The 22,551-nt window shown below is 46.4% G+C and overlaps 3 protein-coding genes and 2 long non-coding RNA genes across 8 annotated transcripts; 3 read left to right on the top strand and 2 right to left on the bottom strand.

Annotated features, from left to right (window-relative positions):
* Window positions 1-1,134: 1,134 nt before the first annotated feature.
* On the top strand, window positions 1,135-7,320 carry LOC125552599 (sulfate transporter 1.2-like). Of its 2 annotated transcripts, none has more exons than XM_048716202.1 (14): window positions 1,135-1,287; window positions 3,733-4,131; window positions 4,242-4,290; window positions 4,415-4,622; window positions 4,744-4,918; window positions 5,010-5,075; window positions 5,163-5,276; window positions 5,380-5,496; window positions 5,594-5,720; window positions 5,800-6,086; window positions 6,176-6,366; window positions 6,452-6,537; window positions 6,631-6,707; window positions 6,812-7,320. In XM_048716202.1, exons 2-14 carry the CDS (start codon window positions 3,778-3,780, stop codon window positions 6,953-6,955), a joined length of 1,995 nt encoding a protein of 664 aa, XP_048572159.1. In that variant the 5' UTR covers window positions 1,135-1,287; window positions 3,733-3,777; the 3' UTR covers window positions 6,956-7,320. The 2 variants fall into 2 exon arrangements, with proteins under 2 accessions (XP_048572159.1, XP_048572158.1); XM_048716201.1 differs by lacking the exon at window positions 1,135-1,287 and adding an exon at window positions 3,173-3,325.
* Window positions 7,321-8,987: 1,667 nt separating this feature from the next.
* On the top strand, window positions 8,988-14,370 carry LOC125552600 (sulfate transporter 1.2-like). 3 transcript variants are annotated; one of them, XM_048716203.1, is made up of 14 exons: window positions 8,989-10,361; window positions 10,645-11,019; window positions 11,115-11,163; window positions 11,273-11,480; window positions 11,589-11,763; window positions 11,854-11,919; window positions 12,011-12,124; window positions 12,225-12,341; window positions 12,436-12,562; window positions 12,640-12,926; window positions 13,016-13,206; window positions 13,280-13,365; window positions 13,472-13,548; window positions 13,661-14,321. In XM_048716203.1, the coding sequence occupies exons 2-14, from the start codon at window positions 10,693-10,695 to the stop codon at window positions 13,802-13,804; spliced, it is 1,968 nt and encodes a 655-aa protein (XP_048572160.1). In that variant the 5' UTR covers window positions 8,989-10,361; window positions 10,645-10,692; the 3' UTR covers window positions 13,805-14,321. The 3 variants fall into 3 exon arrangements, with proteins under 3 accessions (XP_048572161.1, XP_048572162.1, XP_048572160.1); XM_048716204.1 differs by having other exon boundaries at window positions 8,988-11,019; window positions 13,493-13,548; window positions 13,661-14,370; XM_048716205.1 differs by lacking the exon at window positions 11,115-11,163 and having other exon boundaries at window positions 8,988-11,019; window positions 11,248-11,480; window positions 13,661-14,370.
* On the bottom strand, window positions 12,024-13,795 carry LOC125552602. Its single transcript, XR_007303691.1, has 3 exons — window positions 13,659-13,795; window positions 12,256-12,407; window positions 12,024-12,151 (listed from the first exon to the last, which is right to left on the bottom strand). It is a non-coding gene; the product is annotated as an uncharacterized LOC125552602 (long non-coding RNA).
* Window positions 14,371-14,889: 519 nt separating the features above from the next.
* On the top strand, window positions 14,890-18,927 carry LOC125552601. Its single transcript, XR_007303690.1, has 3 exons — window positions 14,890-15,300; window positions 15,401-17,598; window positions 17,702-18,927. It is a non-coding gene; the product is annotated as an uncharacterized LOC125552601 (long non-coding RNA).
* A 2,278-nt stretch (window positions 18,928-21,205) lies between these two features.
* LOC125554109 lies at window positions 21,206-22,275 on the bottom strand. Its single transcript, XM_048717717.1, has one exon. It carries the CDS (start codon window positions 21,760-21,762, stop codon window positions 21,325-21,327), a length of 438 nt encoding a protein of 145 aa, XP_048573674.1. The 5' UTR covers window positions 21,763-22,275; the 3' UTR covers window positions 21,206-21,324.
* Between the last annotated feature and the right edge of the window lie 276 nt (window positions 22,276-22,551).

Below are 22,551 nucleotides of genomic sequence, written 5' to 3'. Positions count from 1 at the left end.
CTACTATCTTTGATGGTTAGCTTTCGTGTGGTGGAACCAGCCCACCAAGGTTCAAGTCCTAGACTTAACATTGGTGCTCGTATTGTTCTGAATGTATTTCAAGTTTACCGACGATGTTCGTTCAGTGGGAGGAGACGTTCCCAGCGACTACGATGTGTCTTTGGTGACTTGGTCAATCTCATAATGTTGTGTCGGCTGAGTATCTCGAAAGTGCTCATGAGGTAGAGTGTGCATGTGCGTATATATGAGTATCTACGATTGTACCGATTGTATCGTGTTTAGAAAACACGTAGTTTTTCAGGTGATCGGAGCATGCAGTTATCTCTACTAAATTTTCAAACAACGTGTTAATTTTTAATATGCATCCATTATTATAGAATATAAGTTGCTCAGAATGACAACTTCGTATGTCCATACGAAAATTAGAGCTTTATATAGAATGCACATGTGAAACATATAGTATATTGAAATAAATGTTGGTCCCACTTGACAGCTAACTCATCTTTTGTTACAATACTCATCCTTTGTCGTAATGTTATTCATAGTATATAAGTAATGTAACCTTTTAATTCCGCGGAGTTTTCTCATTCGTTCTCATGCCAAAGCCAGAGAGCTACCGAACATGCCCTTAGTGTTATTCCAAGTGAACGCCAACCTCTGCATTCATGTGAACATTGACAAATGGGTCTCTCGTGTCAGGTTGCCAGACAGGACAACTGATGGTTTGAATAAGTTTAGATACCAACTCAAAATAAAATAAAAAAGAATTAGTTTGTGTCGCAAATCATGGTGTGCTGAGAAATTGGCCTAAAATGAAAACCAAAACAGTAAATGTTGTGATTTTGTTACAACAACAAACACACTGTGCGGCTGTCGCCAGTACAGCATCCTACATGCAATGGCAGTGAACTGGCAGCCTCCCAACCCGTAAATACTCGCCGTAATACTATCGAGCAAGGTCAACGTGGCAGCAGGTGGTTAACTCCCATCCCGTTCTTCACGCCTGCGCTGCCTCCCCACACCAGGTTCATCGAACCTGGACACTGTTTGACTCTCTTTCTCCCACTCTCCCTCTCTCTTTTCGCTTCTTCCTCCCCCAATCTTTTAAATAGTGATGAAGGCGCTGTCGTCGACCTCCTGACCCACAATCGCGTCCACGTTCGAGGCGACCCTCCACCATCCAATCTGCTGGAAGGTATAGTCCGAGCAGAACACTGGCGGGGCCCAGGAAAAGCCAGGAGGAAAAGGTCCGGAGCTCCACGAAGGTGCTCCCAGAGGAACAACACAGTAAGAAAGACCACTTGCTCCTTCTTTTCGATCTCTCTTTCGTTTATTTTTTTGCGAATTTTTTCCTTCCCTTTTGGCACAGCGAGGCAGGCAAAAAGCCCCACGGAAAAGTTCTTTTTCGACCGCGTGTTCGTAAAGGGTTTTAGTTCCTGCATTTGTTTATCACCTCCTCTCTGTTCTTTGTGTGCTTGTATTCTTTCTTCAGGCCTTCATTGTTCAGTTTTGAGTGATCTAGATGCTTTCTGGAATGTTAAACCGGAACCATTTTCCTTAGATTTGTGCGATAGGGTCACTGGATCGGATCACTAGGGTGACTTATTCTTCTGCTGTGTATTTTTATCATGGGTTTTAGAAAGAAATATCTTTGGGTTTTGACAGCGGAGTTCCTGTGATTTCTCATGAATGAATACCATTTCATCATGTATTCTAGTAGAAAAATGCCATTTTATCATGCATGTGTGGAACTTGGTGTACACAGAGCTGTTACTGTCTTACTGAACACTGTAGATGCTCCTATCCTGAAACTGTATTGAAAATAGCAGAGCACCACTGGGTCACCACTAGAACGAAAAGGCTAGCTGCAACGTGTGCCAGGGCCAAGGTACATTCGCAAGCGAGTGACTAGAGCCACCGAGAGTGCATGGAATCTATTAGGCAGAGGAGCACGTCGGTTGGTCTCTCTCAGCCTCTCGGCTGTGCATTTTAGGACCGTCCACCTGCATCAGGAACCCATCACATTAGCCTGCCTTTCGATCGGTTCTTTGACCAGGTTCATGCAAATGGCAGACCATTTTTCTTCCGGCGCTACTGCTAGTTGATTAAGGGAAATTAAACTAGTAGTTGATGGAACGATCGGGTTTCGCGATGACTAACTGTGCCGATCTCCAGTCTGATCCTGTACTTCTGCTGCCGCAGATCATGTTCAGACGGTGCATAGTTAGAGTTAACAACTGCATTATTACGGCCTGCCTAGTCTGTGAGAGGCAGCTTATTATAGCTTGCAATATGCCATTAGTAGTGGAACTTGTCCATAACTACTCCGTTTTAAGGAATTGTATTTTTTTTCCTTGTCGACTTGATCATTTTTTCCTTTTCTTCTTGAAACAACGGGCGTTCCTATCTTGTCGATGTCCAGTAAAGAAGCCTTCCAGCAAAAACCCTGTTACATTATCAATTTCATGTTGAATGAAATTGGGAGCGATGTTCCTCAATTCGATTTTTTTCAAGAAGGTGTCAAATAGTTCAGTACAGCAGAAAAAGAAAAAACTTGATCGATTGACCGCCTTCTAGAGCTACGCCAAAGATGAGCGTGTAACATGCAAAAGCATACGGCAGGGTAAAATAGCCACAGAATCCCCCAATTTTGCTTTTTCAGTGGCCAGTGCTCTTCTGAATTCTGAAGTTTCTGTTTGGCTTCTGAAGTCATAGCACATGCATTTGGGTAAGCCTAAATGTCAAAATTGCACAAGTCTAGCCCCCTTTATGTCATATACTTTCTATTTTTCATCGGAGTTTGATTGCGCATTAAGCCAACGTGTGCATGACTCGATGGTACAGGAAGGGAATCGTCCCTTTTCATCAGCTAGAAAAACTGGCAACGTTTCAAAACTGCAACTTGGTGAAGATTGGAGTATATCTTAATAAGTTACCCTGTTGGGGCACATCACACACACACATTTGCTCAGGTCCACTCTGGCCCATGTAGAGCTGAAAGCCAGTTTCATTGTTCCTTGTGTCACCTGTCACTGAAACCGTTTGATTGTTTTCGCAGAAATGATTTACAAGTTCAGCAAGTGATGAGCTGTGAGAATAACCTATTCATTAGGGTAGGCGTTTCCTGCGCTATGCTGAATGTGGTGCGATTTTCGACGCAGATTCATAATTTGCAGCTTAGCTTATCTCTTGGCCCTCCGATTAAAATATAGGGGTTGACCTTCATCGCGGCCGCAGCTTCTCTGCATCTATATATAATGGACATTCCCTAGCTTCTGAACAATCAACACAAAGCAGCAGGCCTTTGGCTGAGTGTCATCCTTGTGTATGTTTTCTTTCCTTGGTCCATCAAGTCTTCATTCATGGTTATGAATGATATGCAATGATCAGTGGTGTTGGCTGCTTCCATTCTTGATATATACTGTATTTCTTGTTGTTCATGCATAAGTTTCTGATTCCTTCCTTCAGTTCCGAAGAAAAACACCTATGGTCTTGGTTTTCCCTTGCTGTAAATTGTTTCATTCAGTCCAGAGCTTAGTTGCACCATGCATGCAGATGGATGGTCATGCATGTCCATGCGTGTGTGTGTGTGCTTTATTTGACTAGTACTAATGATTTCTCCGTCTGAAATACATGGAGAGTTAGCTTCAGTTTCGCAGTATATGCTAATTGTCTCGCCCGATGTAGATAGGGATTGATGTTCTCATTTCTCGCTCGCTGCCTTATTTCCAGACAGACGTATCCATCTGCACATAGGTGCAAGCAACGTCGGCAACAATGCCAAGAACCGTGTCGGACGGAGGCGAGGACTTTGACGGCGACGTCTCCAGCCAGACGGGGTCGCACCGTTACACAGACAGCAACAGCACCCACCACCACCACCACCATGGCTACAAGGTCGGGTTCCCGCCGGCGAAGGGCCTCCTCGCGGAGTTCGCAGATGGGGTGAAGGAGACATTCTTCGCCGACGATCCGCTGCGTGAGTACAAGGACCAACCGAGGTCCAAGAAGCTGTGGCTCAGCCTGGTGCACCTCTTCCCGGTGCTGGACTGGGCCAGGAGCTACAGCTTCGGCAAGTTCAAAGGGGACTTCGTCGCCGGCCTCACCATCGCCAGCCTCTGCATACCTCAGGTAACAAACTAGAAATCAAAGCTGCTCTCTTGTGTAGTGTAGTTGCATGCACAGGCAGCCCTTCAACGTACTCTGACTGACATGTGCTCTCTGATGGCATCTTACGCCAGGACATCGGTTATGCCAAGCTTGCCTTCCTGCCAGCACATGTTGGACTGTGTAAGTTCAACATACCTGTTAGCTTTTTCATTACTGATCAGATCTCAGAGTTCCAGTTTTGCTCCTACAAGTCTGCAACTATATATAATGATGATGAGAGTTTTTTGCTGATTTTCTTTTGCAGACAGTAGCTTCGTTCCGCCTTTGGTATACGCTATGATGGGCAGTTCCAGGGATATAGCCATAGGTCCGGTGGCCGTCGTGTCCCTGTTGCTTGGAACTCTCCTCCAGGAAGAGATCGATCCAGTCAAGAATCCGTATGAGTACAGCCGGCTGGCCTTCACCGCAACATTCTTCGCGGGGATCACTCAGGCGATGCTTGGATTCTTCAGGTGAGCATCCGTGGTCCTTGGCCCGTTGACCTGGCAGTTTCTGATGTCATATTGGCATGAACTCCAGAAAAGTTCATCTGCTTTACGTAGTCTCTGACCCGACTCGATCGATCTGCTGCAGGCTAGGGTTTATCATAGAGTTCCTGTCTCATGCAGCCATCGTTGGTTTCATGGCGGGTGCCGCCGTAACCATTGCCCTTCAGCAGCTCAAAGGCTTCCTTGGCATCAAAAAATTCACCAAGAAGTCTGATATCATCTCGGTCATGGAGTCAGTATGGGGAAATGTACACCATGGGGTAAGGATATTCAACCTTTTTTCTATTTTGTTACTTCTGTGATGACAAAAAAATGGTATTTCATCAGCTTACCCTTGCGTTGTTGATTCAGTGGAACTATCAGACGATATTGATTGGCGCATCCTTCTTGGCGTTTCTTCTAACTACCAAATACATCGTAAGATAAAATATTACATGCTCAGAATTGCATCTTGGTTCCCTTGACTATTTGTGATGATCATTCTGTTCCATTGGAATAATTCAGGCCAAGAAGAATAAGAAGCTCTTCTGGGTTTCTGCAATCGCCCCGCTCATTTCAGTTGTCATATCCACCTTCTGTGTGTTCATCACCCATGCAGACAAGCAGGGCGTTGCAATTGTAAGTCGCTATTTGACTACTCGCAACTTTTTGCCATCAGAAACTTCAGTTGTAAAAAATTAGTCGAAGATAACAATGTGGATCAATTACTGGATAATCGCAGGTCAAGGATATAAAGCAAGGCATCAATCCACCTTCATTTCATCTCATATATTGGTCTGGCCCATACTTGGCGAAAGGATTCAGAATTGGTGTAGTAGCTGGAATGGTTGCCCTTACGGTAACAAAAACTTCATTGACCTTTTAGTTTCATTTTTTTCCGAATAGATTTTTTAGAATATCCAACAATATGTCAAAACCAATGCAAACTTTATCAGGAAGCAATCGCAATTGGAAGAACATTTGCTGCCATGAAGGACTACCAAATAGATGGGAACAAAGAAATGGTAGCTCTAGGAACCATGAACATTGTTGGCTCAATGACTTCATGCTACGTGGCCACAGGTGATTGCTAATTTAGTAGAGAAAAGCCACATATCACATGCAAATATAGCATTGTACTGACAAGATATGTTTGCTGCAGGTTCTTTCTCGCGATCAGCAGTAAATTACATGGCTGGCTGCAAAACAGCAGTATCCAATGTTGTTATGGCAATTGTAGTGATGCTCACACTGTTGTTGATCACTCCATTGTTCAAGTACACGCCCAATGCCATTCTAGCTTCCATCATCATAAATGCAGTGGTTAGCCTAGTTGACTATGAGACGGCGTACCTTATCTGGAAGGTTGATAAAATGGATTTCGTGGCATTGCTAGGAGCATTCTTCGGGGTCGTATTTGCATCAGTGGAGTATGGCTTGCTCATTGCGGTGCGTGCTACTACAATTTCGGTCATGTTAATTACAACTGAATTTCTCCTACTGACATGGTTGATGATTGTGGATCTTGCATGAAATAGGTTGCAATATCTCTTGGAAAAATTCTTCTCCAAGTAACACGGCCGAGAACAGCTTTACTCGGCAACCTCCCAAGAACAACGATCTACAGGAATGTTGAACAATACCCAGAAGCTACCAAGGTGCCCGGGGTTATGATTGTCAGAGTGGACTCAGCTATCTACTTCACAAACTCCAATTATGTTAAAGAGAGGTAAACTTCCTTTCAACAAGATTTACTAATTTATATTATTCAGTGGCATCATTACTAGTATAGTAATTTATTATCGCATTTTCAGAATCCTGAGATGGCTGAGGGATGAGGAGGAACAACAGCAGGAACAGAAGTTGTCCAAAACAGAGTTTCTCATTGTTGAGCTATCTCGTAAGGAGACAATAGAATTACTATATTTTAGAATACGGAAATTAATATTTGATTTATTCATTGCTAAACACTGATCAACTAACTCTTCAACAGCGGTAACTGATATCGACACAAGTGGAATCCATGCTTTGGAAGAGTTGCTGAAAGCACTTGAAAAGCGCAAAATTCAGGTAAAATACCAAAAACTAGGATCAGAATTGTTTAACTTCTAGCTGCTACCGCAAGCATGTTCATGGAATAATCACTGAACAAAAATCCATGTGTGCAACTACAGCTGATCCTCGCCAATCCCGGGCCGGCAGTAATCCAGAAGCTGCGGTCAGCGAAATTCACAGACCTCATCGGCGACGACAAAATATTCCTGTCGGTCAGCGACGCAGTGAAGAAATTTGCTCCGAAGTCAGCCCTGAACGTCTGAAGAAGACGCGTCGAACGAAGCGATGTACAGGAGAAGCAGAGAGATGTGTTGGTGTGATTTTTATAGATCAAGGAATACAGAAGTACACGGCATAGTTCGTGCAAAGGTAAATAATGGAGGTGTGTGGAGTTGGGGCGCATCAGGTTCGCAAGATGTGGTTGGAGAAAAAAGGAGAAGATGGTGGCCTAGTTGGACATCTGCATCATCAGTGTGCGTGCTCGGGGTGTGCGTCGGCGAGCAGTTGGATGGAGGTTTATTTGATGATCCATCTTTGGGTTTTTTTGTCCAGTTTTTGGATCTGTACCACTGTATTTTGTTAGTGTTTGTACTTCAAGGCTTTATAAAGAGGTTTTGCATTTGGCTGAGTGGAATGGATACACTAAAGGTTCTGATACTACTCCGATAAGATGAGTTGCTTGCTTGTGCATTCTAGCTTTGAAACTTAATCCCTCATCGTATTCCTCATGCTCTAAAACTTAATCCCTCATTGTATTCATCATGCTCTAATCTAATTCCATAGTACTTTTTTTAGGAATTAAACTTTGTTCATCTAGCCGATCTCTCAAAAAAAAGCACAAAATTTTGCACACATTTCAAACATGCATTTAAACTATTTCAGTGCATAATTAAATGACAATATCACATTAACATCAAACATAACATACTTGAACAGTTCATTACCAAGTACATTTCCACTGCACCGACCTTAAATGAGCTAATGCATCACCAGATACTAGAAACATAAGAGGCTCCCGGTCGAACGGGATATTGATCAATGATCACCCCCACGCCGGAGGGGCTGACCTCGTCGTTATTGGCGGCGGGCCGATTCCACGCATCAGTCCTTGCAACATTCATTATCACAATGCCTGAATGGCGAGCACAAGATTTTGGTAGAGGTACGCAGGCAGCTTCACAGCATATACCAAAAATCGCTTCCTTCGAATGAGATCGGCTCATACGCACAAGGTTAACTGGGAGGAAGAAAATACGGAACGGTTCGCTCCGGGGCATCGCTCCCCGGGTTACGCCAGGAGCCAAGCCCTAGCACTGCCGCTAGCCATCATTCGTTGTGGCCTCCCCTGCCGTTGACCTCTACCGCGGTGGCGGCAAGCCCTATCTCCGAAGGGGTGGGGGGCTCCCCTAGGCGCAGTCCATAAGGTGGAGGTTGGCCAGTGTGAGGCGCGCTGACGGGGAAAACGAAGGAAGGGCGACGACCCTAGTGGTCTTCTCCCATCCAACTCGCCGATCTTCCTACTGCTGGTCGTCCTCGATCTGGCTGCTGACGAGTTCCAGACTCCTCCATCGGTGGTCTTCACGCATTGATGGATGACATCTGGATCAAATGGGATCCGGTCGTGCACGTTCGGAAACATCAGCCTGTGCAGCTTCAAAGGGGCACATCGTGAAGCTCCGCTTTCTGTTGACACCATGGGGTATGTCGACATCAGCATCTACGTCGTGATCTCCACGATGTTGACAGAGGTGGGAAATGTCAAGGTGGCTACGATTGGAACACCAGAAGGTCTCGATGGCTCATGTCGAGTTCGAGACTGCTAAGTAATGGCGAGGCATGGTCTTGGATGCGATGAAGATAATGCTTCACAGGCCGTTATGCGGGCACGGTTCTGCTGTGGGACCGAACGTGTGATGCCTGTGAGCCAGTTGATTAGTGATTTGCAACAGCAGCCTCAACAAGCGGAGGCGGCGGCACTAGGGGACTTCAATTTTATTGGTGCTACTCGAGTACAAGTCTCGATTTCCAAGGTGAATACCCTAGGTCTGACCTTCATTGGTTGTACCTAGCAATGTCAATCAGTCAATCGCTCCCTTGTTGAAGGCATTTTCCGGAGAGTTCAGACTTTCTCCAGGGCGGAAACCTTAGACCCGTTGATCGGCGACGACAACGCTTGTGCACTGTTCCCTAGAGGTGTCGCTTTTGCAGAGCCTTTTTGTAGTTCAGGCGCTGTCATTAGTGGCGGTTTGGGTTCAGCTGCTGTTCCCTCTGTCAAAAAACGCACAAGGTTAACTCATGACTAAATTATTAGCTCTAGCCTACAAATAGAATAGACCTATTTATTTACTAGAGCTGGTAAGGATTTCCTCCAAATATTTGATCCATGGCTGAGGGAAGCACAACATTACAACACAGCAATACATCATTGACAACGCTGCCTTGTGTAGGCATGCAGTTACTCATCCTTTCCATGGCTGTTCAAGTGGCCTATTGATCAAAGTCATAAAGGGGATAAAATATACTCCCTTTGTAAACTAATATAAGACGTTTTAGACCACTACTTTAATGATTTAAAGTGTCTTATATACTAGGTGATTTTTCCGCGCGTTGCGCCGGGAATTTAAAGATTAATTTCAGATAAATCATGAATGAAGAAAATGATCTAAATCAAAAGATTTTTTAAGGTAGAAATATTTCATACTTGCACTGTTTGAACAAAGAGTATGCATACTTGCACTGGGTGTGAACAAAGAGTATGCATGAGGTTTGCACAAGGCTGCAAAATAGTGTTAGTGGATGCTGACATGGCACATTTGGTGACATGGAAGGCAGCATGTTGAGAGAATTAGAGTTAGTGGAGATAAACTATTTAGGAATAGTAGATTAGTTTAAAGAGGAAGTACTAGTTTGTTAACACTACTTGTGGACTTGTAAACAAGCGCCCCTGCTTATGGCAAGGTACAACATACTCTACTTAATAAGGTGCCTCATGGACTACGCCAGACCCCAATAATGCAGTTGTTAATTCTAATTATGCACCGTCAGAACATGATCTGCAGCAGGATCAGACTGGAGATCGACACAGCCAGTCGTTGCAAAAACAGATCGATTGCTTAATGCAGCAGGATCAGACTGGAGATCGACAAAGCTAGTCGTCGCAGAAATAGATCGATTGCTTAACTACCAGTTGATGAGATGCTGCTATATTTTATCCCCTTTATGACTCTGATCAATAGGCCGCTTGAACAGCCTTGGAAAGGATGAGTGTGTAACTGCATGCATACACAAGGCAGGGTAAACAGCAACTAGCCAGGTTATGATATGATGTCTTGATAAACTGATGAAAGCCACCAGGGAGTGCTCATAGCCAGTCTGCTTGTTCAGCAGATGCACATTCTTTCAACACCGGTTGTGTTCTGCAAAATAATTTACAAGTTGAGCGAGTGATGAGCTGTGAGAATAACCAGTCCATCAGGTAGGTGTTTCCTGCATGCGCAATGTTTAATATGGCACAATCCTCGACGCAGATTCATAATTTGCAGTGCTCATTAATCAAAAAAGAGGGGTTGACCTTTGATGGTAACGGGAGCTTCTCCGCATCTATGTATAATGAGCATTCCCTAGCTTCTGAACAATCAACACAAAAGCAGCAGTACTTTTCATCGCTGTGTAGGTTCTCCTTCCTTCCTCCATTCTTCATTGTTTTGAATGATACATTGGTCCTGTTGGGTGCTCCATTCTTGATATACATTGCTGTCCATGCATAAGTTTTGAATTCCTTCCTTCGGTTCTGAAGAATTACATTTCTGGTCTTGGTTTTGTTTCTGTAGATACTAGAACTGAGACCTTAGTTGCACCATGCATGTAGCTGGTAATCGTGCTTGTTCATGCGTTTGTGTGTGCCTGTTCATGGATGTTTAACTTCAGTTCTCACTGCTTCATTTACAAATAGACGTTCCCTTCCTCGCACCAACGTGCAGTGCAAACAACTTCGGCGACAATGCCGAGAACCATTTTGGACGGAGGTGAAGACTTCAATGGCGACATCTCCAGGACAGGGTCACACCACCAGACAGACGACCATGGCTACAAAGTCAGGTTCCCGCCGGCGAAGGGCCTCTTCACGGAGTTAGCCGAAGGGGTGAAGGAGAACTTCTTTCCTGACGACCCACTGCGGGAGTACAAGGACCAGCCGAGGTCCAAGAAGCTGTGGTTCGGCCTGGTGCACCTCTTTCCGGTGCTGGACTGGGCCAGGAGCTACACCTTTGGCATGTTCAAGGGGGACTTCATCGCCGGCCTCACCATCGCCAGCCTCTGCATACCTCAGGTAACAAACTAGCAAACTTCGCAAAGCAGCACCGTAGCCTCCACTGGCTTGTCAACGTACTCTGACATGTGCTCCCTCATGGTATCTTACACCAGGACATTGGTTATGCACAGCTTGCTTTCCTGCCAGCACATGTTGGGCTCTGTAAGTTCAGCATACATTTTCATCATTGTTGAGATCTCAGGATTTCCAGTTTTGCTCCTGCAAGTCTGCAACTATAATGACCAGAGTGTTGCTGATTTTTCATTTGCAGACAGTAGCTTCGTTCCACCTCTGATATACGCTGCGATGGGCACTTCCAGGGACATAGCCATCGGTCCAGCAGCCGTCCTGTCGCTATTGCTCGGGACTCTTCTCCAGGAAGAGATCAATCCGGTTAAGAATCCACATGAGTACAGCAGGCTGGCGTTCACCGCGACATTCTTCGCAGGGATCACTCAGGCAATGCTCGGATTCTTCAGGTGAGCGTGCGTGGTCCCTGGTTTACTGACCTGCCACTTCCAGTTTATGATGTCATATTGGCATGAACACCTGGAACTCTCTGAACTGACTCGATTGATCTGCTGCAGGCTAGGGTTTATCATAGAGTTCTTGTCTCATGCAGCCATCGTTGGTTTCATGGCGGGTGCAGCCATTACCATTGGCCTTCAGCAGCTGAAAGGCTTCCTTGGCATCGCAAAATTCACCAAGCAGTCTGACATCATCTCGGTCATGGAATCGGTATGGGGAAATATACAACACGGGGTAAGAATATCCTACCTTCCATATATTCTGTTACTCCTGTCATGAAGACCAATATCTCATCAACTTGTCCTTGTGCTGTTGTTGATTCAGTGTAACTGGCAGACGATATTGATTGGAGCATCCTTCCTGGCGTTTCTTCTAACAACCAAATACATTGTAAGATAGAGTACCAGTACATTTCAAAATTTCATCTTGGTTCTCCTCGAACTATTTGTGATGATCATGCTGTTCCATTGGGACAATTCAGGCCAAGAAGAATAAAAAGCTCTTCTGGGTTTCTGCAATCGCTCCGCTCATTTCAGTGATCGTATCCACATTCTGTGTGTTCATCACCCGTGCAGACAAGCAGGGTGTTGCAATTGTAAGTCAACTTGAGTACTCGCAACTTCTGCCATCAGAAATTTCAGTAGTAACAAATTAATTGAAGATAACTATGTGGATTAATTACTGGATAATTGCAGGTCAAGGATATAAAGCAAGGCATCAATCTACCTTCATTTCATCTCATATATTGGTCTGGCCCATACTTAGCTAAAGGATTCAGAATTGGTGTAGTGGCCGGAATGGTCGGCTTAACGGTAACAAAACCTTTGATGGCCTTTTTAGTTTCAATTGCATGGATTTTTTTTAGCATACCCAACAATCTGTCAAAACCAATGCAAACTTTTTTAGGAAGCAATCGCAATTGGAAGAACATTTGCTGCCATGAAGGACTATCAAATAGATGGGAATAAAGAAATGCTGGCCCTAGGAACGATGAACATTGTTGGTTCAATGACTTCATGCTACGTAGGCACAGGTGACTACATTTTTAGAAGAAAAGGTACATACTCCATACAAATATAGCATTCTACTGACAAGATATGCTCCCTTCAGGTTCTATGTCGCGATCAGCAGTCAATTACATGGCTGGCTGCAAAACAGCAGTATCCAATGTTGTTATGGCAATTGTAGTGATGCTTACGCTGTTGTTGATCACTCCATTGTTCAAGTACACGCCCAATGCCATTCTAGCTTCTATCATCATAAATGCAGTGGTTAGCCTAGTTGACTACGAAGCGGCGTACCTTATCTGGAAGGTTGATAAAATGGACTTCATGGCATTGCTAGGAGCATTCTTTGGGGTCGTATTTGCATCAGTGGAGTACGGCTTGCTCATTGCGGTGTGAACTACTACAATTTTTTGTCATGTTAATTACAGCTGAATCCTCCTACTGACATGGCTGATGATTCTGGATCTTGCATGGAATAGGTTGCAATATCTCTTGGCAAAATTCTTCTCCAAGTAACACGGCCAAGAACAGCTTTACTCGGTAACCTTCCAAGGACAACAATCTACACGAATGTTGAACAATACCCAGAGGCTAGCAAGGTACCCGGGGTTATGATTGTCAGAGTGGACTCAGCCATCTACTTCACAAACTCCAATTATGTTAAAGAGAGGTAAACTTCTTTTACAAGATTTAATGATTTATTGGCATGATTACTAGTATAGGAACTTATATCCTATTTTCAGAATCCTGAGATGGCTGAGAGACGAGGAGGAACAACAGCAGGAACAGAAGCTGTCCAAAACAGAGTTTCTCATTGTTGAGCTATCTCGTAAGGAGACAATGGATTTACTGTATTTTATAATAACAAAGTTACCAATTAATTAGTTGCTTTTTTGCTATCAGTTTATAACACTGATCTACTAACACTTCAACAGCGGTGACTGACATCGACACAGGTGGAATCCATGCCTTGGAGGAGTTGTTGAAAGCACTTGAAAAGCGCAAAATTCAGGTAAAATACCAAAAACTATGATCAGAATTGCACAGCTACTAGCTGCTACCGCAAGAATGTTCATGGAGAAACACTTTACTAAGAAAGAAAAATCCATGTGTGCCACTTACAGCTGATCCTCGCCAATCCCGGGTCAGCAGTGATCCAGAAGCTGCAGTCAGCAAAATTCACGAAGCTCATCGGCGACGACAAGATATTCCTGTCCGTAGGCGACGCGGTGAAGAAATTTGCTCCGAAGTCAGCCCTGAACGTGTGAAGAAAATGCGCCTCACAAAGTGATGTACAGGCAAAGCAAAGATATGTGTTGATGCTGTTTTTATAGAGCAAGGAGCATACATGGCATAGCCTGTGCAAAGGTAAATAATGGAGGTGGTCAGAGTTGGAGCACATCAGGTTTGCAAGATGTGGTTGGAGGAAAAGGAGGAGATGGTGGCCTAGCTGGACATCTACATCAGTGTATGTGGTCATGGTGTGTGCCGGAGAGCAGTTGGATGGAGGTTCATATCATGATCCATCTTTGGGGTAATTTTTCTCCCCGGTCTTGGATCCACACCTCTGTATCTTGTTAGTGTTTGTACTTCAAGTTGAAGGCTTCATAAAGAGGTTTGAAATTTTGGCCCAGTGGTATGATGCACTAGATTGCGAGGCATGCTCGAACTTGTGTGAATAACAAGGATAGTAAAGGTTTCAACACTGTACTATGATAAGATGAGTTGCTTGCCTGCGCATTCCAGCTCTGGGGTATTGAACCAAACAGATGGTGTGCATGTGTGAACCTTGCTATTGACTGGCAAATGGCAATGCCATGCATTTGTAAGCTGTCGAGTGCTCTCTGTTGCCACAGAACTACAGAAGGCATACGGATGCTTAGTATAGTATATGCTTACTCAAATTTGCTTGACCACGGCAGCTAGGCGCAGAGACAAGTGAGCTCACCGTCTCCGTCCGGATTATCCTTCGCCGCCGCCGCCCCTGCTCCGTTCAGGACGAGATCAATCGTCGCCGCCGTCCGCTTTCCGACGCTACCCAGTAGGAAGCAGCAGACGCGCTTGCTCGGCAGGACGAGACAACAGCGGCTGGCTCGCCTGCGCCGCCAACGCCTCGGCTGCCACGGTGGCGCCCGTGCCGTGCGGCCGACCGCCGACGAGCCCCGTGGTCACTATTTGGGCCTACGTTTTCCGCTCTGTAGTACTGTAAGTTTGGGCCTGAGAGTAACGCCTTCCTCCCTTCTTCTAAGAAAGAAGGAAATGATGCTCAAAAAAAAAGAGAAGGAAATGGCGGCCCACGACGGCCCATATCTCTCTGTTCTTCTCCGTGGAGCTCCCTCCCTCCATGGAAATCCCTTGGCCACCGCCCTCCCCACATGGATGGGATCCCCCGCCTCCAATTCCTCCTCCTCCTCCCCCAATGGCGGCGCCCACCTCTCGCCACCGTCCCCCCTCTCCGTCCTCACACGCGCCGCCCACCTCAGACCGCTCTCCCCTCTCAGACCCATCCTCCCTCCGCTCCTCTCCGCCCAATGTTCGAGCAGCCGCCCTGATTAAGCGCGCCCGCAAAGGCCTACGTAGGCCGGCCGCGTTGCAGCCTCCCAGCCGCAGAGGGTCCAAGATGGGTCTGTTCGCGTATAGCACCCTGTTGATCCACCTGAGCAGGCTCAACACGACGGCCACGGTCATGGACAGGCACCACCAGCAGCTTAGAGAGGGTTTGAAGCCAAATTTACGCCGTGATTCAATGCATTGTGCAAGGATGGTAATGTTAGGCATACAGAGTCAATTATGAATCATATATCTGAGTCTGGGATGAAGCCCGACACGTTCACCTAACCCTCAATTATTCTTGGGTATTGTAGGAACAATGGCTTGGATTCTGCACTTGAGGTTTTCAATCGAATGGATAAAGAGGGGCGTGAGCCAAACGCCGCGACATACTCAACCCTGATCAATTCGCTGTGCGATAGTAGGAAGGTGAACGAGACACTGGATTTGATTAGCAAAATGACACGGTGTGGTGTTTTGCTGTCCCTATTGCTGCGTTGTGTGGCATGGGGCGCATTCAAGATGCCTGGAAGCTGTTTGTTTATATGAAAAAGAAGGGATGCTGACCAACTGTGTGTACGACTATACGTACAGTCACTTATAAGTGAGCAGCTTTTGTCAAGGATGTCCATTGGACTATTTCATAGGTTGGCAAAGAGATGGAGTGCTCCCTAATATGGTGACATAATGCTTTGATGAATGTTCTGGTGGAGGAAGGATAGAAAAATGGATTCTGCACGTACTGTTTGTAATGTGATGCAGAGACATGGTTGTTTACCAGACACCGTGACATACAATGTATTGATCAAGGGCTATTGCACAATTGGTAATACTGATAAGTCAATGTCCATGCTGATCAATATGTTTGAGGGCAGAGCTACAGCTACACTTCTGACACACAACACCATCATCAAAGGATACTGTGACTCAGGGAATACTGCTGCTGATGATGATGAGTGGTCTTATACTCAACTGATCTTTGGCTTTTCCAAGATGGGTGAAATGGAATCAGCTTATCAAATGTTCAATGAAATGAGGGACCATGGGTTTTGCCCAAATGAAGTTACCTACACTGCACCCATAAGTGGATACTGCAAGGACGAGAAACTGGAATGTGCAACAAGAATGTTTGAACACATGAAAATAAGTGGTCGCAGACCAACTGTGCAGACTTGCAATGTTTTAATCCATGGTCTAACTAAGCATAATATTTTTTCTGCTGTAGAGGAACTATTAATAGTGATGCTTGAAGAAAATATATCACCAAATGTAGTCACTTACACTACTATAATTGATGGGTTATGCAAAAATGGGGCCGCATCTTTGGCCCTTGAAATGTTCAACAGGATGGTTGAGCATAACTGCTCACCTAATTTGCATATTTACAGTTCTCTTATCCAAGCTCTGGGTCAAGAAGGCAAGGTAGAGGAAGCTGAGGAATTGTTTACAGAATTGTGAAGCGACGGCTTAGTCCAGATGAAGTCGCTTATGCTAAGATGATCAAAGTTTATGTAATGTCAGGCAACGCAGATCGTGCCTTGGATTTTCTGTGGAAAATGATAACTGCTGGATGCCGACCAACCTTGTGGATATGGTATTTTAATTGAAGGCTTGCAAAATGAATACCTGATGGTGGACCAGAAACTTGTAGCCTTTCCTGATGTAGTCTCAGACTGCAACTTTGATTACCAAATACTAATTAACAAAGATACCATTTCAGTCTTGTCTTCTAAATTAGCAGAACTGGATCTTAGACTATCTCAACAGTTGCACGATGCATTGTTGTCTGGATTAAGCAGAAGTCAGAGATGGTTTAAGGCAGTGAAGCTGTACAGACACATGGTTGGTCAGGGTTTATGCCCAAACCAGGAGGCATATAATTGTTATTTCACTTTTGAGAGCCCTGAAAGTTGACCTAGCTATGGATGTATTCAGACATGTGTCTGCTCAGTGTCGTGAACTCCACCTTGTTTGTTATAAAGAACTAATATGTGCTTTATGCCAACTTCATAGAAGAAATGAAGCCCAATTTGGTAATCGAGGAATTTTAATTCTGATGACATTGTATGGACTGTTCTCATCAATGGACTGATTGGGGCTGGATACGAAGACTTGTGCATGGAGTTTCTGCACATCATGGAAAAAAATCATCATAAGCCTAGCTTCCGTATGTGCACAATTTTAGCAAGGGAAGCATTGAAAGAGTAGCCATAGAATCAGCTGGACTTGATGCACTGCAGCAATTTGGGATTTTCTTCTGATGCCTGATGTGCCAGAGCTGTTAATCTGGAGTGAGTTAGATGGCTAGAGGGACTTTTCGTTGTTTTGCTACTTGGTCTTCCTTGATCCTTGTTATCTATTCCCAAGGCTTCCGCATTGTGCTACCCGTGAGAAGTGAGATCAAAGAATGCCTATGTGCAGCAAGTTTCATATCCAGTTTAGATGTTACACGCTGAACATTCCCATCATTTTGCACTCTACACTGATTACCAACCTCCATTTCAAACCTCAGGTACGGACTTCAATTCCTGTGCTTAAATTCTAATTTCCTATATCCTGTGATGGTTCTGTAAAGTTGTGGTGCATAATACCTTCAAGATTCTGGTTGTGTTTAGGATTCCTAGGGATTGTCAGAAATGGGAACCAGAGTTGGAAGACCCAAAAGATCAATTCCGTGAATACTTCCTGGTTGCCCTTTAATTGGAAAGTGGTGCAAGATGCATCAGGTGCTACACCTCTTACACTGTCCGCATTTTGCATAGGCATAAAAAAGAGCTGTTTGCCCTGCCATAAACTCAAACTGAAAACATATGCACAGGGTAAAGCTGTTACCAATTTCCTGGACTCTATTTGGACAAGTCCCTTGCGAGTTGCGAGCATGGTTGCCTTGCTCGCTGCTCGTGGGCATGGGAAATCAGCCACCCTTGGTCTTGCTATTGCTAGAGCCATTGCAGGTGGTAAGCTCAACCAGATGAGCCTCCCCATATGAGCATGCCTTGTTGGGATTTAGCTTCTACTTAGGCCAAAGGGGCGGTCCACGGCGCTCCTATGCAAGCCAACACGATGGAAAGCAGCACGCAGGCCCTCTGAACTGGGCCGCATAAATGTATGAATGCAGCAGGCACAACATGTCAGCAATTTGGGGCCTCCTTGGGGTTCAACGATGGCCACCCCCGCAGCTCGAGGACGAGCTGCTAAAATGAGCGGTGTAATGTCAGAGGTGTAGATCTCTCCCTTAGTCCATTGGAGATGATAAGTAAGATATCTATCTAGTCAGGGAAGATGTTGATTCAGTTAGGAAGATATAAATATGGTTTATTAGGACAGTCAAGATTCTATTCTTAGGCATAAAGTAAGACTTTCCTATTAAAGGGACACCATGTACCCATAAGGATTATTGAATAGATGAGAATAAACTACTCCCTCCAGGGGCGAATCTACTGTACAGGCTTTAACAGGCTTGAGCCTGTCCTCCAACCGGATCAATTAGGCCTTTACTGCTCATGGTACAGGGCTTAACCCAGTAAATCGACTGCATTTTGGCCCATCTCAGTGCCTCTCGCTTGTTTGAGCCTGCCCTACAATTAAGTTCTAGATTCGCTGCTGACTCCCTCTGTTCACTTTTATAAGACCTTGAAGACATTTCAGACAATGTGCCAAACAGCCTATTTTGAGTTGTTCGAAACAACTTACAAATCCTCGTCCGGAACCTTCTCTCCCTCTTATCCCCGGCACCATGGCTGGCCAACCTTCGCTCCTCGGAGCTGTAACCCCAACCGTGTCACATTCATCGGTCTTAGGACCGGTTCCAGTCCTAGCACATGACAATCTGATACTCTATATATTTTGGTTTGGAATCTGATGAGAAAACCTGCCCAAACTGATTTCATGGACGCCAATTGGTTCAGAAACCGCTATGCTGCTCGTGTTACTAGCATATATACCAATACTCGAGTCTGAGAAAGAAAGAGCAACCAAACTTGTGTTGGGCTTTCATGCATGGTTGCAGTTTTTGGAGCTCAAACTCAGTTCGAGTCGAACCCTGTAGCAGAATCCGTCGCATATTTTCACGGTGCGGCCGTCGGTCCGTGATCCAACGACGTTCAAGAGTGAAAGCTCCATACATCCATGGCCCCAGGGGACATTGCGGGTAAACTGAGCAGTGAGAGGCGTGGAGCTTCTAACCAGGCCGACTGCTCCGCAACGCTGCCATTCCAGCCTAGCTTTGGTCGCTTGCCTGCACGCACGCCTGACTGCACAGCACAGCACACCACAGCACAGCGCAGCACAGGAAGCGCATCCGCGGTTAATTTACACGAGCTGATGGACGTAGATCAGCACAGTAGGTCAGTAGATCCTCGTGACGCGCATTGAAAGGGGTTGCGAAAAGCCTGCGGCGACGCCTGAGCTCCGCATGCTTGCACAGCACGTACGGTGGACGGGTTGGTCCCTGCGTGACTGCGCCTGCGCGCGCCTGGTTCAGGTCCGATATTACGCATACGATGAGGCAGGAAAAGGCAAGGGAGGAATGAAGGAAGCGCTGCGGCGGCGCAGCGAGCGAACTGCTGCCCGGGGCATGCATGCATGCCGTCGCTGAGGCCGATCTGCCACGCAGCCATTGGCCGCGCGCGGCGACGGGGCCTCATCACGTGGCGCCGCTTCGGAGAGACCTACCACGTACTCCGTCGTCAGGAGCCTTGTTTGTTTCGCTCCACAGCGGTCAATGTCTAGCTAGCCAGCAGCGGTACTGCCGGCGCAAGCGACACGAAAACGACGAAGACGGCTAGGCTAGGCCACACGATCCGTTCGAGCATTCTATGCCCCGCGAAATACTACACTAAATGTAAAGTACCCGAGCGTTGTTGTACTACTCCCTCCGTTCCAAAATATGGCCACGATTCGTTCGACCGTTCTATGGTGAAAATCTGGCCATTTTTTTAAACTTCAACTCAGAATGGCCCAGTCTGAAAATATTTCACAAACTGGTCCCTTGTCGCATAATGCCCGGGACTGGGGATGGCGCGCTAGCCTCGGAGGGCATGCAAAAGGGTCTGTTTTGGAAATATTTTCAGATTGAGGTTATTTTGTATTGAAGTCTTGAAAAAGGGTCAGTTTCGTCCATCTTCACATTGTATGCTCCACAAAATATTGTCTCGATGTTGTACGAGTACCGACATAAAGGTACTTGAATGTTTTGATTGAGTGTGTGCGCACCAGTCACCAGCACGCTTCGTATGCTTTTGCATGCCAGCAGGCTTGTTTCCGGTTGATTCAAACGGCTGGTCTTTCATCACCAGTCACCAGCAGTATGTATTCAATTCAAACACTATGCGATGTCGGCTCGGCTCAAAATTGATGAGATCACGGTTTGGGTGCGCCATATTGAATACCCTGGCCAGTTCTGCTGTCCGTCCGCCTTGATCACGCGCTGTCCGTGATCCACTTCGGTTTCTGACCGAGGAGCCACTATACTTTCTTAAAGTGCGTCGCGTCAGTAGACTAGTAGCCCGTGCGTGATGCATGTGATCGACGTTTCTTCTCCTTGCCATGCTTCAAGTTGAGCAGTGTGTGCGTGTGTGAACACGTAGTACGTTCAAGCTAAATATAATATCCGATGCGACATGCACTTATCTTTACTTTGAAATGAAATTAGATATCATCTTTTATTTCCTCTCTGCATGCAGGAGTATATGCGTATGCTCCCATGTGTAGTGTCTCTGTTAGGATTTGTTCTTTTATTCCCTGACCAAGTGTATATGTAAGTTGGTTACTCTGGTTCGTTGAGAACTTCGGCCAACAATGTTTTGTTTTTATATCGACGTACGTAGGAGAATCCCATGTGTAAATTTTACTCAACATGAGTGCTTTTTATGATTAACCAAGGTCATGATCTTGTCTGGCTTTATATACATACGTGTATTCCGATAAAGAAACATTATATGTATTGGAAGTCGCATTCTGAGAGATGCATGTGTCAACATCGACCATCCTAATAATGGACATGCTAATTAAGTAAGCAAGCATATGCGCGCACCTTGAAGGTTCAGTTCAGATATGTAAAGTGGTGTGACTAAGCTGGGACTGGGAGACCTCAAATTATAGTAACCCAACAGGCAACAGGTAATAACTAGTGGTACTGCAAATAAGTCCGGAGCTTACAAGCCGTACGTACAAAATAACCAAAGAACAGCTAGCCGCAGCCCGCAGCTGGGACGGCGTACGTACGTAGACGACGATATTACAGATGAAGCGAGGTGTCCACGTCTACATCACCCCTATAGCCCGAATTCTGCATTCTCGGCACCTCCCCCCACGAGCCCGCCGCCGCCGCCGCGGGCTGCGACGCCTGAACGCCGCCGTTGTCGCCGCCGAAGCCGCTGTAGGCGGACGCGCCGTGCAGGGGCCTGGACGGCCGCACCAGGTCCGGGTGCAAGAACCACCTCGGCCGCTCGTCGCCGCCGGCCGCCGTGGGCTGCAGGCCAAGGTCGAGAGGCGCCGGCGGCAACGGGGAGCCGGCGCGGTCGGTGGCGTCGGCGGAGTGGTGCACCCGCTGCAGCTCCCTGCCCTCCCGCATCTCCTTGACCCTCTGCAGGTTCCTGAACCGCTCCTGGAGGAGGGCTATGGACGACGTGTGGATGATCGACGGGGAAGCCTCATTGCGCCCCTGCCTTCTCATCGGCGAGATGGACTTGCTTACGACGAGTAGCTGGCTCGCAAGTGCTTCTTGTTGCAGAGCTAGGACTGGCTTAGCTCACTTGTAGTGGGTAGAGCGAGCTAGCTAGGTGGGTATGCGAGTGTGCGATGCGAGAGGGAGGGGTGGCGCTGTCTGGTCTGGTTGGAGCTAGCTAGCAAGCTGCAAATGGACCGATCATTGGCTGAGGGGAGGTTGGAGGGGGCGAGCCGGGGTATATATATGTATGTAGGAGGGAGGAGGCATGGGGGGTTTGCGTAGCATAGATTGTCTGTCCTCTTGCACTAATACTCTCACACTGGCTAGTGGCTAGTGGCTACTCATGATCGATGATGCGTTCGTTTGGGCATGCACAGTGATCGCATGTGTTTCCGCGCCAACTCAAATCCAAGGGATCCAATCCAAGGCCCGTCCACTTTGCTGGCGAGCTAAAGCGGTTCGGGGAGGAAGAAAGGGAAGGGAATCGGGGCGAGGGGTGGAAAGTCCAAGCGGCAAAATGCCTCCGGGCCGGGGTAGGGTGTATGCATGGACATGGACATGGACATGAATGGTGTGGCGCGTGCAGCTAGCTAGCGCTGGTGTAGTGGTGGTGGTGGTGGTGGTGTGGTAGGGGGTTGGGTTTGGTTTGGTTTGGTTTGGTGATTGGATGTGAGGCGCCACTTTTTAAAGTCGGGTGACGCCGGGGAGGTAGTACAAAGGGCCCTGGAGGCTAGCGCTTGGCGCGAGACAGCGGGGAGGAATATGGTCGTATAGGATTTCGTGGTGCTCCTTGTC

Source organism: Triticum urartu, chromosome 4 (genome assembly GCF_003073215.2).
Source record: "Triticum urartu cultivar G1812 chromosome 4, Tu2.1, whole genome shotgun sequence".
Lineage (NCBI taxonomy): Eukaryota > Viridiplantae > Streptophyta > Magnoliopsida > Poales > Poaceae > Triticum > Triticum urartu.
The sequence above is the reverse complement of the archived record's forward strand: the minus strand, read 5'-3'. Positions and strand labels throughout refer to the sequence as shown.

Coding starts and splice junctions, on each gene's coding strand:
- LOC125552599 (XM_048716202.1), top strand. CDS start 3,778: ATGCCAAGAACCGTGTCGGACGGAGGCGAGGACTTTGACGGCGACGTC. Junction 4,623..4,743: donor GCGATGCTTGGATTCTTCAG/GTGAGCATCCGT, acceptor GATCTGCTGCAG/GCTAGGGTTTATCATAGAGT. Junction 6,367..6,451: donor TCCAATTATGTTAAAGAGAG/GTAAACTTCCTT, acceptor TCGCATTTTCAG/AATCCTGAGATGGCTGAGGG.
- LOC125552600 (XM_048716203.1), top strand. CDS start 10,693: ATGCCGAGAACCATTTTGGACGGAGGTGAAGACTTCAATGGCGACATC. Junction 11,020..11,114: donor CCAGCCTCTGCATACCTCAG/GTAACAAACTAG, acceptor ATCTTACACCAG/GACATTGGTTATGCACAGCT. Junction 13,207..13,279: donor TCCAATTATGTTAAAGAGAG/GTAAACTTCTTT, acceptor TCCTATTTTCAG/AATCCTGAGATGGCTGAGAG.
- LOC125554109 (XM_048717717.1), bottom strand. CDS start 21,762: ATGAGAAGGCAGGGGCGCAATGAGGCTTCCCCGTCGATCATCCACACG.